Source organism: Musca autumnalis, unplaced genomic scaffold (genome assembly GCF_047663935.1).
Source record: "Musca autumnalis isolate F117 unplaced genomic scaffold, ASM4766393v1 scaffold_3, whole genome shotgun sequence".
NCBI classification, from domain to species: Eukaryota; Metazoa; Arthropoda; class Insecta; order Diptera; family Muscidae; genus Musca; species Musca autumnalis.
Genome location: NW_027411866.1, coordinates 105,143,264 through 105,155,764, shown reverse-complemented (window position 1 = coordinate 105,155,764; position 12,501 = coordinate 105,143,264). Strand labels below are relative to the sequence as shown.

General features: G+C 34.0%; 1 protein-coding gene across 1 annotated transcript; it reads right to left on the bottom strand.

Moving 5' to 3' along the window:
* Positions 1-5,074: 5,074 nt before the first annotated feature.
* On the bottom strand, positions 5,075-10,576 carry LOC141399822 (peptidoglycan-recognition protein SA-like). The gene is made up of 3 exons (XM_073979149.1): positions 10,106-10,576; positions 5,519-5,637; positions 5,075-5,459 (listed from the first exon to the last, which is right to left on the bottom strand). The coding sequence occupies exons 1-3, from the start codon at positions 10,432-10,434 to the stop codon at positions 5,263-5,265; spliced, it is 645 nt and encodes a 214-aa protein (XP_073835250.1). The 5' UTR covers positions 10,435-10,576; the 3' UTR covers positions 5,075-5,262.
* Positions 10,577-12,501: the final 1,925 nt, after the last annotated feature.

Here is a 12,501-nt window from a genome sequence, read left to right as displayed (position 1 = left end):
TTTGGTCTAGACATAAATGTGCCAAATTATATCGAAATCGGTTCATATTTGAATATAGCTCCCATATATATTTGGGTGACGTAGGGGATGGAAGATACCAAGCAACGGTCCTGACCGGTTTTAACATGGCAAAGCCCAGGATTTATCTTGGTCCCTCTTTCATCTCAAGTGGACACTGACCTCCCCGTGGTGCCACCTGGGGAACACCCGTTAAAGGTAGTGAGGTAACATGTGCCGCGCGTTCTCCCATAAGAACGTTAAAAACTTGGGTTTGGGCGTCGGGTTAGTAACCCTCCCCTAGAAAAAACAGCATACTATGAAAAAACGAAAGAAAAGAAAAACAACCCCCTCTAAAGTTGACGAACCCCGCAAACGTTTTAAGGACCATGATCTGCGAATCTGCACCTGGAATGTTCGCACTCTTTATAGAGAAGATGCAGTCTTCGCATTGGCAGACGTACTTGAAAAGTACAAGACCGATATTACTGCCATACAGGAAATACGATGGATTGGGAAAGGCGTCACAACAACACCTAAAGGTGACGCACTGTATTATAGCTGCCATGACGTAAAGCATGAGTTTGGTTGCGGATTCGTAGTTAGTCGGAGACTAAAACATCTGGTATCCAGCTTCACCCCAGTGAATGAAAGACTTGCTGCAATTCGAATAAAAGCTAAATTCTTCAACATCAGCTTTATTTGCGCTCATGCTCCCACTGAAGAAAAGGACGAACAGACCAAAGATATATTTTACGAGCCCTTAGAAGAAACATACATATGACCGTTGCCCTGTCCATGACATTAAAATCATTCTAGGCGATTTTAATGCCAAAATTGGAAAGGAGAATATCTTTGGCCCAACAGTCGGTAAATTCAGCCTCCACAGTGAAACATCTGACAATGGTTTGAGGCTGATAGACTTTGCAGCTGCAAAAAACATGGTAGTTAGCAGTAGCAGATTTAATCATCTCGATATTCATAAGGGCACCTGGCTGTCTCCAGATCAGAAAACAAGAAATCAAATTGATCATGTTGTGATAGATGGAAGACATTCATCGAGCGTGTTGGATGTACGATCGTTCCGAGGCGCAAACATTGATTCGGACCACTACCTTGTTGCAGCAAAGGTACGCACCCGCTTAAACGTAGCAAACAAAGTACGAACAGACACAACACGAAAGTTAGACATCGGTAAGCTGCAATTACAACAGATAGCCACAGCATATTCCACTCAACTAGCCCAATTGCTTAATCAAAGCACTCCTCATCCCGATAACATATCAGCGCAATGGCAAAGCATTGCCCACTCCATGCAAACAGCCGCAAAATCCATACTTGGATACCAGAGGCCTCCACCAAGGAATCCATGGTATGATCAGGAGTGTCGTGCTGCCACCGAAGAGAAAAATGCGGCATATAGGGCTACTTTACAATCCGTAGCAACGCGTAGCGCACGAGAGAGATACAGGGAGAAAAGGAGAGAGGAGAAACGTCTTTTCCGCAGGAAAAAGAGAGAGATGGAAAAGCGGGAGTGTGAAAAAATCGATATGTACAGGAGCCAGAATGAAGTCAGAGAATTCTACCAAAGCGTCAAGCATCAAACTGATGGCTTTGGTACAGGCACATCCTCCTGTAGAGACCAGCAAGGTAATTTGGTAACTAATACAGATAGTGTACTCAGGATATGGAAAGAACATTTTTCTAAACTGTTGGTATCCAATAGCAGCGAAGACGACGAAGATACCACAGTCCCAATTCCAGAAGATGGTATTGAATGTATACCGCTCAGCCAAGATGAGGTAAAGACAGCAATAAATCGGCTGAAGAATAATAAGGCAGCAGGAGCCGATGGCTTACCAGCCGAGCTGTTTAAAACCGGAGGCGACACGCTGATAAGGTGTATTCATCAGCTAGTTAGCACCATCTGGCAGGAAGAACGAGTACCCGACGATTGGAACCTGAGTATCCTGTGCCCCGTCCACAAGAAGGGAGATAAGACTGTATGCTTTAACTATAGGGGCATAAGTCTACTCCCTATTGTCGATTATAAAGCAGCCTTCGACAGCCCGCTGCGTTCAAAGGTATTCCAAGCCATATCTGAATTTGGTATCCCCGCAAAGCTCATCCGGCTTTGTAAAATGACTTTAACTGACACGAGGTCCTCAGTTAAAATAGGAAAGAACCTCTCCGAAGAGTTTGGTACCAAAAGAGTTTTCAGACAAGGATACAGACTTTCGTGTGATCTCTTTAACATCCTGCTGGAAAAGGTTATACGAGAGGCAAACGTCAAAAGAAGTGGCACAATCTACACCAATAGTCACATGTTACTTGCTTATGCTGATGATATAGACATCATATGCCGATCAGTAAAAGAAGTAACTGATACCTTTATGAAGGTCGAATGAGAATCTGCTAAAGTGGGTCTGGCGGTAAACGGTGAGAAGACCAAGTTGATGGTGTCGACGCGCAATGCGTCCATTGAGCTCGGACGGACTGTGGAAGATGGTTCCTATAATATTGAGGTAGTAAAAGACTTCGTCTACCTCGGCACCTCCGTAAACACAACAAACGACATCAGTTGTGAAATAAAAAGAAGAATTGTATTGGCCAACAGATGCTACTTTGGTTTAAGTAAGCAGTTTAAAAACAAAGCCACATCTCGTCAAACAAAAATAACGCTCTACGAAACACTGATACTACCCGTGCTGATGTATGGCTCCGAAGCCTGGGTACTTGCGCAAGCAGACATGGCAGTGCTTGGTGCGTTTGAGAGAAAATTTCTTCGAAAGATCTACGGACCAATCTGCGTTGACGGTGAATATCGACGTCGCATGAACCACGAGCTGTATCTGCTGTACAACTACATCAATATTGTTAAACGTATCGAGATGCAGCGATTGCGTTGGCTAGGCCATATCATAAGAATGAGCGATGATGACCCCGCTAAAAAGGTGTATAAACACGGACCGCTTGGCGGTGCACGCAGAATTGGCAGGCCAAGGAATAGATGGCGCAAACAAGTGGATGATGAGATGAAAAGGCGCGGTATTCCAGAAAGCGAAGCAACAAATAGAGAGAATTGGAGATCTTTTCTTAGTTCTTAGTTTCCCGGAATTTTGCAATGTGTGACGAAATTTGGTCTAAACATAAATGTGCCAAGTTATATCGAAATCGGTTCAAATTTGAATATAGATCCCATATATATTTTCGACCGATTTGAGGTATTTGGTGCACCAAACACGCTATATATGACTAATTTTGCTGAAATTTGGAATGTGTTAAGGAATTTGTTCCAGAAATAAATGTGCCAAATTATATCGAAATCGTTTAAGATTTGAATAAAGCTCTCACATATATTTTCGGACGATTTCCTGTATTTTATGCACCAAAGACGCTATGTATGTACGTTCAATTTCAACGAAATTTGGAATGGAATTTGGATTGGAATTTCAACGAAATTTGGAGACGGGATTTGGTCTAAAAGGAAATGTGCCAAATTATATCGAGACCGGTTCATCTCGGAATATGGCTCTCATATATATTTCGGTCGATTTCATGTTTTTGATACGTATGTCCAATTTCAATGTAATTTTGAAGAAACTCAGAAGTCCGTAGAAGTCATCATTATATACAGAAGTACATACAGTGCCCGAAATAAACATAGGTTCACATGTAAATTTTTTTTTTAATATTTATTTTTATTTTTAATTCCGATGACTTTTATAGGATTTTATAATTTTGTATTATGGAGTTGGACACTCCCAATGATATCAATATATCAATTATTTGATTTTGCGACAAAATAACATTTTGTAAAATTTTAAAAAAATTTCCCTTATTTTTGGTGCGAAATAATGATAGGTTCAGGGCAATTATTGGGGATTTACAGGTATAAATTTGAGGAAAACTTTTTACAAATCGTTGTTTTTTTAGACCTCCGATGTCCAACGAGTAATTAGTTTAGATGTTGTCCACGATTTTTTTTCAAAATGCAAATTTGTTCAACACTTTAAAGCAATTTTTAAGAAACAAATGTTTAACGTGGGAGAGGAGGTGAATCTGTTGTTGTCAGAGGCAAGGATCATTTCAGATTGCATGAAAAGAGTATCAATCAAAAATCTAAATCCAGTTTTTTGAAAAGTTTCATAAATTGGTCGCAAATTTCAACGTCAAAAAAGTCTGGAGGGTTCTCCAACGCCACTTTTACGGCAAGAATCGCTTATTTTTCCCATTTATTGCAGTTAAAATAATTTTGAATCTCAAAACAACAGCAAACTTGATCTTTAGGTATCGAAAATGCGATGTAAACAAACGTTAGTAAGCTCGAATCGACCAAGGAAGAATACAAAAATTGCCAAGTAAAACTGCAACCGAGCCCAAAAAAGAAAACCGCCAGATTTCGACTAAAAATTCTGGGATCTGTCATGCAAAATGGCTAGGATGGATTTTTTCTATTACTCAAACAATTTCCCATCCATTTTTCATAAGCATTTTTACCTAAACCTATGTCTGTTCTTCTTCAGGCTCGATTGCTGTTTTCCTTGGCAATTTTTGTATTCTTCCTAGGTCGATTCCAGCTTACTAACGTTTGTTTACATCGCATTTTCGATACCGGAAGATCACGTTGACTGTTGTTTTTTAACTCCAACAAATGGGAAAAATACGCGATTCTTGCCGTCAAAGTGGTGTTGGAGAACCCTCCAGACTTTTTTGACGTTCAAAATTTGCGCCCAATTTATTAAACTTTTTAAAAAATTGTATTTAGTTGTTTGATTGTTACTCTTTTCATGCAATACAGCATGCCGGTACTTCTAAGTCTAAGTACAGTCTTCAGTTAACATATGCTAAAGTAGAGTAAGCAGATAACGTTAGCAGTTTACATTCGCATGGTCATGCATCTTTCTCTCCGCGTTTTCCTAATCATCATGATTTTAATGTAAATCTGGACAAACAGAACCAATGGTGGTGCTGTAAGATACTTTTAATTCAACAAATAATTACAAAAAAAAAAATCGTCGAAAAATACATTTTCAAAACTCTCTTAAATTCCATGATATGCAGTTTGTCAAGATAATACTTTGGTATGTAACTAGTTTTATTTATAAATATGTGTTATTTATTTGTAAATCCTACATTTAAAGTCTTTTTAGATAAATTTCCACAATTAAGGCCAAGACAGATTTGTCGTTTTGTCACTTAAACTTTTCGATAGCCAACGCAAAACTTGTCACAGCGGCCCAAGTGTGAATTCTGTCCTCGCCTTTAATTATCCCTGACCGCATTGGGTGACCAATGATCCCATTCTTGTATTTCATTATACAATGTTAGACCTGGACTTTTTGTAGATGACACCTGTGTGGCGCCCAATAGTTCATAATGCGGATCTAGTGCACCGCTTGTTACACCGCACGCCAAAAGATCTTTAGCTGCTTTCAGTGCTTTACGGTTCGGTAATTTTCCTGCAATGAAAATAACAAAACTTTATATTTGAGTGTTGTTGTTGTTGATGTTTCTTTACCCATAAAATTGCCAATAAATGCAATGCCAGTACCATTTTGGTTGTAACCATAAGTGTGGGCTCCTCGAACATACCACCCAGTACCTTCATAAATGACACCATCATTGCCAATAAGGAAGCTGAAATTTGAAGAAAACCAATGATAAGGAGGAATTGAAAAATAAATAATAATAAAAAATTATAAAGAAACATACTGCCCGAGGTTAACAAAAAGGTATATCCACATTTAGGTCATAAAAAAGATGCTAAAAAGTCCACGTTTTCCTTAAAAAGAAACAATAAAAAGTCCACGTTTGGGTCATTTAAAACAATTAAAAAGTTACGTTGGGTCCTTTGCAAGTGAAGTTGCTCGAGTTTAGGTAGTGCTAAAGTAATTCTCGATCAGTAGTGCGATTCTCTAACTCACTTTTAGAGTTACCGACAATTGTCGGTAAAATTTAAATGCTAATAATTTTGGTAACTACCGATGTTTTTCGGTAAGTTAGCGACGAATAAAAAGCAGTCGTAAAGTTCTACCGATACCAAGAGTGTTGTCAACTTTTCTTTATGTTTTTAGTCATAATTTTGCGATTTAATTTTACCGATTTTTGTCGGTAACAGCAAAAATGAGTTACGGAATCCCAATACTGAGTGTTTCTTTGCACACGTATCTATTTGAGCGGGCAATTGGCACTTGGGTATAAAAAGTTTCTTGTGAAAAACAAGAAACAAGGGAACTGATGAAGATCTGTGGCGAGATCTGAAACTATAGTCTTCCCGGTAAACATCGCCATTTTTTCCCACTAATAAATTAAAGTTGTTTTAATAAAATATTAAAACAACGACTATGGGATTAAGCCTGACAATTTTGAAAAACAAAATAAAAACCCCAACCCTTTTAAAATATAATTTAAAAATCCACGTTTGGGTTCTTTGAAAAATCATTGAAAAATTATTCAAATTCCACGTATGGGTCCTCTTAAATCATAACAAAATCCTTTTAAAAAAAATTAAAAAATAAAAAAAAAATATTTAAAAAATAATCCACGCTTGGGTTCTTTTAAAAACAAAATATAATCGAAGTTTTCGTCCTTTTAAAAATTCCACATTTAAAAAATCCAAACGTCATTAAAAAATAACAATTAATAAAAATTCGTGTTTGGGTCGTTTTAAAAATCTGTAAAATTCACGTTTGGGTCCTTTAAAAATAATTCAATAACCCACGTTACAAAATAAAAAATTTTTTAAGAATGATCCACGTTTGGGTTCTTTTAAAAATAATTTAAAAATCCACGTTTACGTTCTTATAAAAATCATTAACAAATAAAAATAATGTCTAAAAATAATCCACGGTTGAGCTCTTTTAAAAAATAATTAAAAAATCTACGTTTGAGCTCTTTTAAAAAAATAATTAAAAAATCCACGTTTGAGCTCTTTTAAAAAAATAATTAAAAAATCCACGTTTGAGCTCTTTTAAAAAAATAATTAAAAAATCTACGTTTGAGCTCTTTTAAAAAAATAATTAAAAAATCCACGTTTAGGTCCTTTTAAAAAATATTTAAAGAAAACACGTTTGGGTTCTTTTAAAAAAAGAGTTAAAAAATCCATGTTTCGGAGCTTTAAAAAAATAGTTAAAAAATTCACGTTTGGGTTCTTTTAAAAACATAACATAAACATAAAATCCACGTTTGGGTTCTTTTAAAAATAACTTAAAAATAATCCACGTTTGGGTTCTTTTAAAAATAATTTAAAAATAATCCACGTTTGGGTTTTTTTAAAAATAATTTAAAAATAATCCACGTTTGGGTTCTTTTAAAAATAATTTAAAAATAATCCACGTTTGGGTTCTTTTAAAAATAATTTAAAAATAATCCACGTTTGGGTTCTTTTAAAAATAATTTAAAAATAATCCACGTTTGGGTTCTTTTAAAAATAATTTAAAAATAATCCACGTTTGGGTTATTTTAAAAATAATTTAAAAATAATCCACGTTTGGGTTCTTTTAAAAATAATTTAAAAATAATCCACGTTTGGGTTCTTTTAAAAATAATCCACGTTTGGGTTCTTTTAAAAATAATCCACGTTTGGGTTCTTTTAAAAATAATTTAAAAATAATCCACGTTTGGGTTCTTTTAAAAATAATTTAAAAATAATCCACGTTTGGGTTCTTTTAAAAATAATCCACGTTTGGGTTCTTTTAAAAATAATTTAAAAATAATCCACGTTTGGGTTATTTTAAAAATAATTTAAAAATAATCCACGTTTGGGTTCTTTTAAAAATAATTTAAAAATAATCCACGTTTGGGTTCTTTTAAAAATAATCCACGTTTGGGTTCTTTTAAAAATAATCCACGTTTGGGTTCTTTTAAAAATAATCCACGTTTGGGTTCTTTTAAAAATAATTTAAAAATAATCCACGTTTGGGTTATTTTAAAAATAATTTAAAAATAATCCACGTTTGGGTTCTTTTAAAAATAATCCACGTTTGGGTTCTTTTAAAAATAATTTAAAAATCCACGTTTACGTTCTTATAAAATCATTAACAAATAAAAATAATATCTAAAAATAATCCAAGGTTGGTTTCTTTAAAAAATAGTTTGAAAATCCACCAAAAAATAGTTAAAAATACATACACGTTTGAGTCTTTTAAAAAATAGTTAAAGAATCCACGTTTGTGTCCTTTAAAAAATAGTTCAAAAATCCACGTTTGGGTTCGTTAAAAATAGTTATAAAATACACGTTTGGGCCCTTTAAAAATAGTTAAAAATTCACGTTTGGGTGCTTTAAAAATAATTTATAAATCAACGTTTTTTGGGTCTTTTAAAAAATAATTTCTTAATTCACGTTTGTATCATAAAAGATCCTCGTTTGGGTCCTCTAAAAAATCAATAAAAAATCCAGATTTGGGAAATAAAAAATTAACGTTTGGGTCCTTTTAAAAATAGTCAAAAATCTACGCTTGTGTCCTTTAAAAAAATAAGAAATCTAATTTGGTCCTTTTAAAAATGATTAAAAATGCTCGTTTGGGTCCTTTTAAAAATCATTAAAAAATCCACGCTTAAGTCCTATGAAAATCATTACAAATTCATGTTTGGATCATTATAAAAATAAACGTTTGGGTCCTTTAAGAAATAATTAAAAAAATCACGCTTAAGTCCTTTAAAAATCATTACAAATTCATGTTTAGATCATTTTAAAAATAAACTTTTGGGTCCCTTAAGAAACAATTAACAAAGTCCACGTTTCCGTTTGGGTCCTTTGGAAATTGTTTTAAAATCCACATCTGGGTCCTTTCGAAATTCTTTAGAAATTCACGTTCGGGACACCCCTGAACATTGTTTTACCAAAAAGTCATATTTGGTCTTGTGTTAATGTTTATATTTAACAGATTGTCTCCTTTGAAAAAATCTCTAAAAAATCCACATTCAGGTCCTTTTAAACAAATTAAAGGATCGTTATTTTGGTGGGTTCCTTGATTTCTTTTAAAAATTATGAAAAAAATTTCACAATTAGGGCATTTAGAAATTTTTTTAAAATCTACTTTTGGGTCCTTTAGTATTCTTTAAAAAAATGGATAATTTTAAACAACTTTGAAAAATCTCTATTGAATCGAAGTTTGCGTCCTGTTAAAAATTTTTTATCGTCTTTTAAGAAAACTAACAATTATCAACTCTTTGGGTACTTTTAAAAATCTTAAAAAAATCCTCGCTTCATCAATTCTTTGGGTAATTATAAAAATCTTTAAATGCTTATCCCATTAACTCTTTGGCCCAACCCTCTCTAGAACCCTTTAAAAATCTTTTAGATTCCACATTTATTCAGTCCACTGCCAACCTCTAAAAATCTGTTAAAAATGTCCGTCAAATCCCATTTTTGATTCTTCAAAAAATTATAAAAATTCACAACCTGTAGCATTCATTACGCTGAGGGATATTTTATCATGTTCTTAGGCCCCCTAAAAATCTTAAAAACAATCAAGTTTATTACCCTCAGTGGCACCCCATATCAATAAAAACCGGCGTTATTATCTTGTTTGCGAAACTCCATTTCACTACCTCATTTTGTCCAGCAAGAAATCTTTAATTTCCACGTTTCATCACATATTGTGTCCATCATTCAACCTCCTTCAAAATCTTTACAAAATTTAAGAATAAAAAATCTTTAAAAATCCATTCTTATAATCCTCTGGGATTAAAAAAATCTTATCTTTGGAACATCCTAAAAATATTTAAAAAGTCAAAGATTCGTCTACATTTGAGACTTCAAAAAATATTTTAAATATCTTCAATTTTTGGGTCACCTAAAATATTCACCACGATGTTATCCTCGTTAGGATCTCATAAAAATATTCACGTTTATTATTCGGCGAAATTTTATTCTCTTAAAAAATTAAAAAAAAGATATCCGGCGAATTTTTATTCCCCAAAAATATCCATTATTCAAGTTCAGTATTTAAAATCCAAATTAATTATTCGCTTTGCAAACTTATTTTTTTTAATCCACTTTTATTGTATATAGACTTTGGAGACCCTTACTTAAAATATGTATCGATTTTCTTGGCATTTTTGGCAATCTTAATCACATTTGCACATTCCGTTTCACACTCACTTGTAAGCGATATCATCAAAATCCAAAACGTTCAGATGATGATGTTGCATATTTTGTAAAATTTCAGCACATTCCAAGAATTTGAAACATTCCTTTGTTACGGTGTGATGAATAATTACATATTTAACGGGAACGGGGCGATAATTAATGATTGTACTCGGTTTTCCACCCCACTGACGTTTGAGTTTGATGGGTGGACAATTACTGGTATTTGAATCTATGGCAGCCTCAGTTACACCGTATGTGAGACAAATAATACCAAAGAACACTATAAACACTTTACACATATTTGTATTTTTTAGCAGGAGACTAAGGATGTTGATGTCCATGTAATGACCAAATAACGACTAAAGCAAAGTTCTAAATTAGTTTCAGTTTTATATGGATGCATTTTGTGCGAATATTTCTGGATTTCATGTTAATCTTTGGTTACTCATCACTGCCACACGTTATTGCCGGCTAAAGACTGGTTTGATACAGCATGCTGGGACTTTTAAATCCCAGCTTCAGTTAACAATTGCTTAATTAGATTAAGCAGATAACGTTTGCGGTTTTCATTCGCATTTAAAATCTTTCTCTTCTTGCTCTCTAATTAACATGTCACTGATCGTTCTGTGATAGGTAAATCCCCCAAGGTGGACGTTACAACAATGAGTTTTCATATAAATTGTTAGCAGTTATTTAAAGTTTCGTACACTTGGTGTTGCATACAAAGCAATCAAACTATAAGGTTAATGTCTGAGTTAGAAGAATTTTCAATGAATTGATGATACATAAGAAATTTATTAAACAATTTTGTTAGAATATATTTACAATGTATGTATCAGAAGCATTTTGTAAATTTACAGCGCAGGATCCCAAGCTACTACCAATATGTAAAGTACCAAGTAAAGTAGTTTGTTACATGTCTAATCCTTTTTATACTCTCCGCCATAGTATGGAGAGTATAATAAATTTTTTTTCTGTTTGTAACGCATTGAAATATACATTTCCAACCCTATAAAGTATATCGCTCATTTACTCAAAGAGTGGCATAACTCAAAAAACGCGTTTTCTGAGTTAGCAATTTCTATTTTTTTACGACTTCTACTTTATCTTGTGATATCTTCATGCTGATATCTCTAAAACTCAACGAGTTACAGCTCATTTACTACGAGCTTCGCATAATTCAACACAACAATTTTTTGAGTTTATGAAGCACTAAAACAAACCCAAATCATGTTTGATATTGCATAGAAATTTAGCACTGATATCTGGCTAGCTGTTTGCAAAATGTGGTCCAAGTAGTTATTTTAGTTTTTGTGTACTAATCTTTTTAAGATGGGAAGTCAAATTTCAATCGCGAACTAAAAACGCGTTTTCCTCGAAGCTGGCTTTTTTGAAATGTGTCACTCTTTGAGTAAATGAGCGATATCACGGTGCTCTTGAATCAAATTTAAATGGAAGGTGCTTACACCTGGGAAGTTTTTGCGGATTCTGAAACTACAATGTTCATAGATGAGAAAAATCAAAAAACAAAAAAAAAATCGCCGGAGCGCTTTTTAAATAAATCGCGATTCAAGTTGACATTTTTAGGGGTTGTTTAGGTTTTCGCGATTTTGCTTAGAAACCGCAAGTCCTAATAAAATCAGACTGAAGAAAATATTGTAGCTATGAAAATTCTCTTCAAGATTGACCTTTACGATATATTCGTAGTTTTTACCATTTTTGAGATATTGAAGTTCAATTTGGGACAATGCACGGACTGTGTCGCCCGAAGGGTGCGCCTTAACTAACTTTTAATGAAAACCGCTTACACAGGGGAAGTTTTTGTGAATTCTGAAACAGCAATGTTCATAGATGAGAAAAATCCAAAAACAAGAAAAAATCGCTGCAGGGATTTTTAAATAAATCGCCGTCAAAATTCACATTTTTATGTGTTTTTTAGGGTTTCACGATTTTGCTTGGAAACCGCAAGTCCAATCGAAATGGAGCTAAAAAAATGATGTAGCTGTGAAAATTCTCTACAGCATTGACGTTTATGATTTATTCTCAGGCTGTACCATTTTTGAGATAAAGAAGCTCAGTTTACAAATTTAGGTTTTTTTGTTAGGGTTTCGCGATTTTGCCTGAATACGGCAAGTCTTATCGGCATGGGACCTGAGAAAATCTTATAGCTGTGAAAATTCTCTACAAGACTGGCTTCTGTAATTTTTCCTAGGTTGTACCATTTTTTTAGATATATATGTTTAAGTTGGGAAATTGCAGTCATGACATTGTTTTATAAGGAGACGATACAGAATTGAATTGAATTTGAATTGTCCCAATTTCAACTTCTATATCTCAAAAGTTGTAAAACCTACGAAAATATCATTAAGGTTAATCTCGTAGAGAATTTTGATAGCGACAACATTTTC

What these genes read in the sequence shown, in the direction of transcription:
- LOC141399822 (XM_073979149.1), bottom strand. Translation starts at nt 10,434, where the DNA reads ATGGACATCAACATCCTTAGTCTCCTGCTAAAAAATACAAATATGTGT. An exon ending in TTTGATGATATCGCTTACAA is followed by an intron (nt 5,638 to 10,105) that starts GTGAGTGTGAAA and finishes TTCAAATTTCAG; the next exon opens with CTTCCTTATTGGCAATGATG. An exon ending in ATTTATTGGCAATTTTATGG is followed by an intron (nt 5,460 to 5,518) that starts GTAAAGAAACAT and finishes TTTTCATTGCAG; the next exon opens with GAAAATTACCGAACCGTAAA.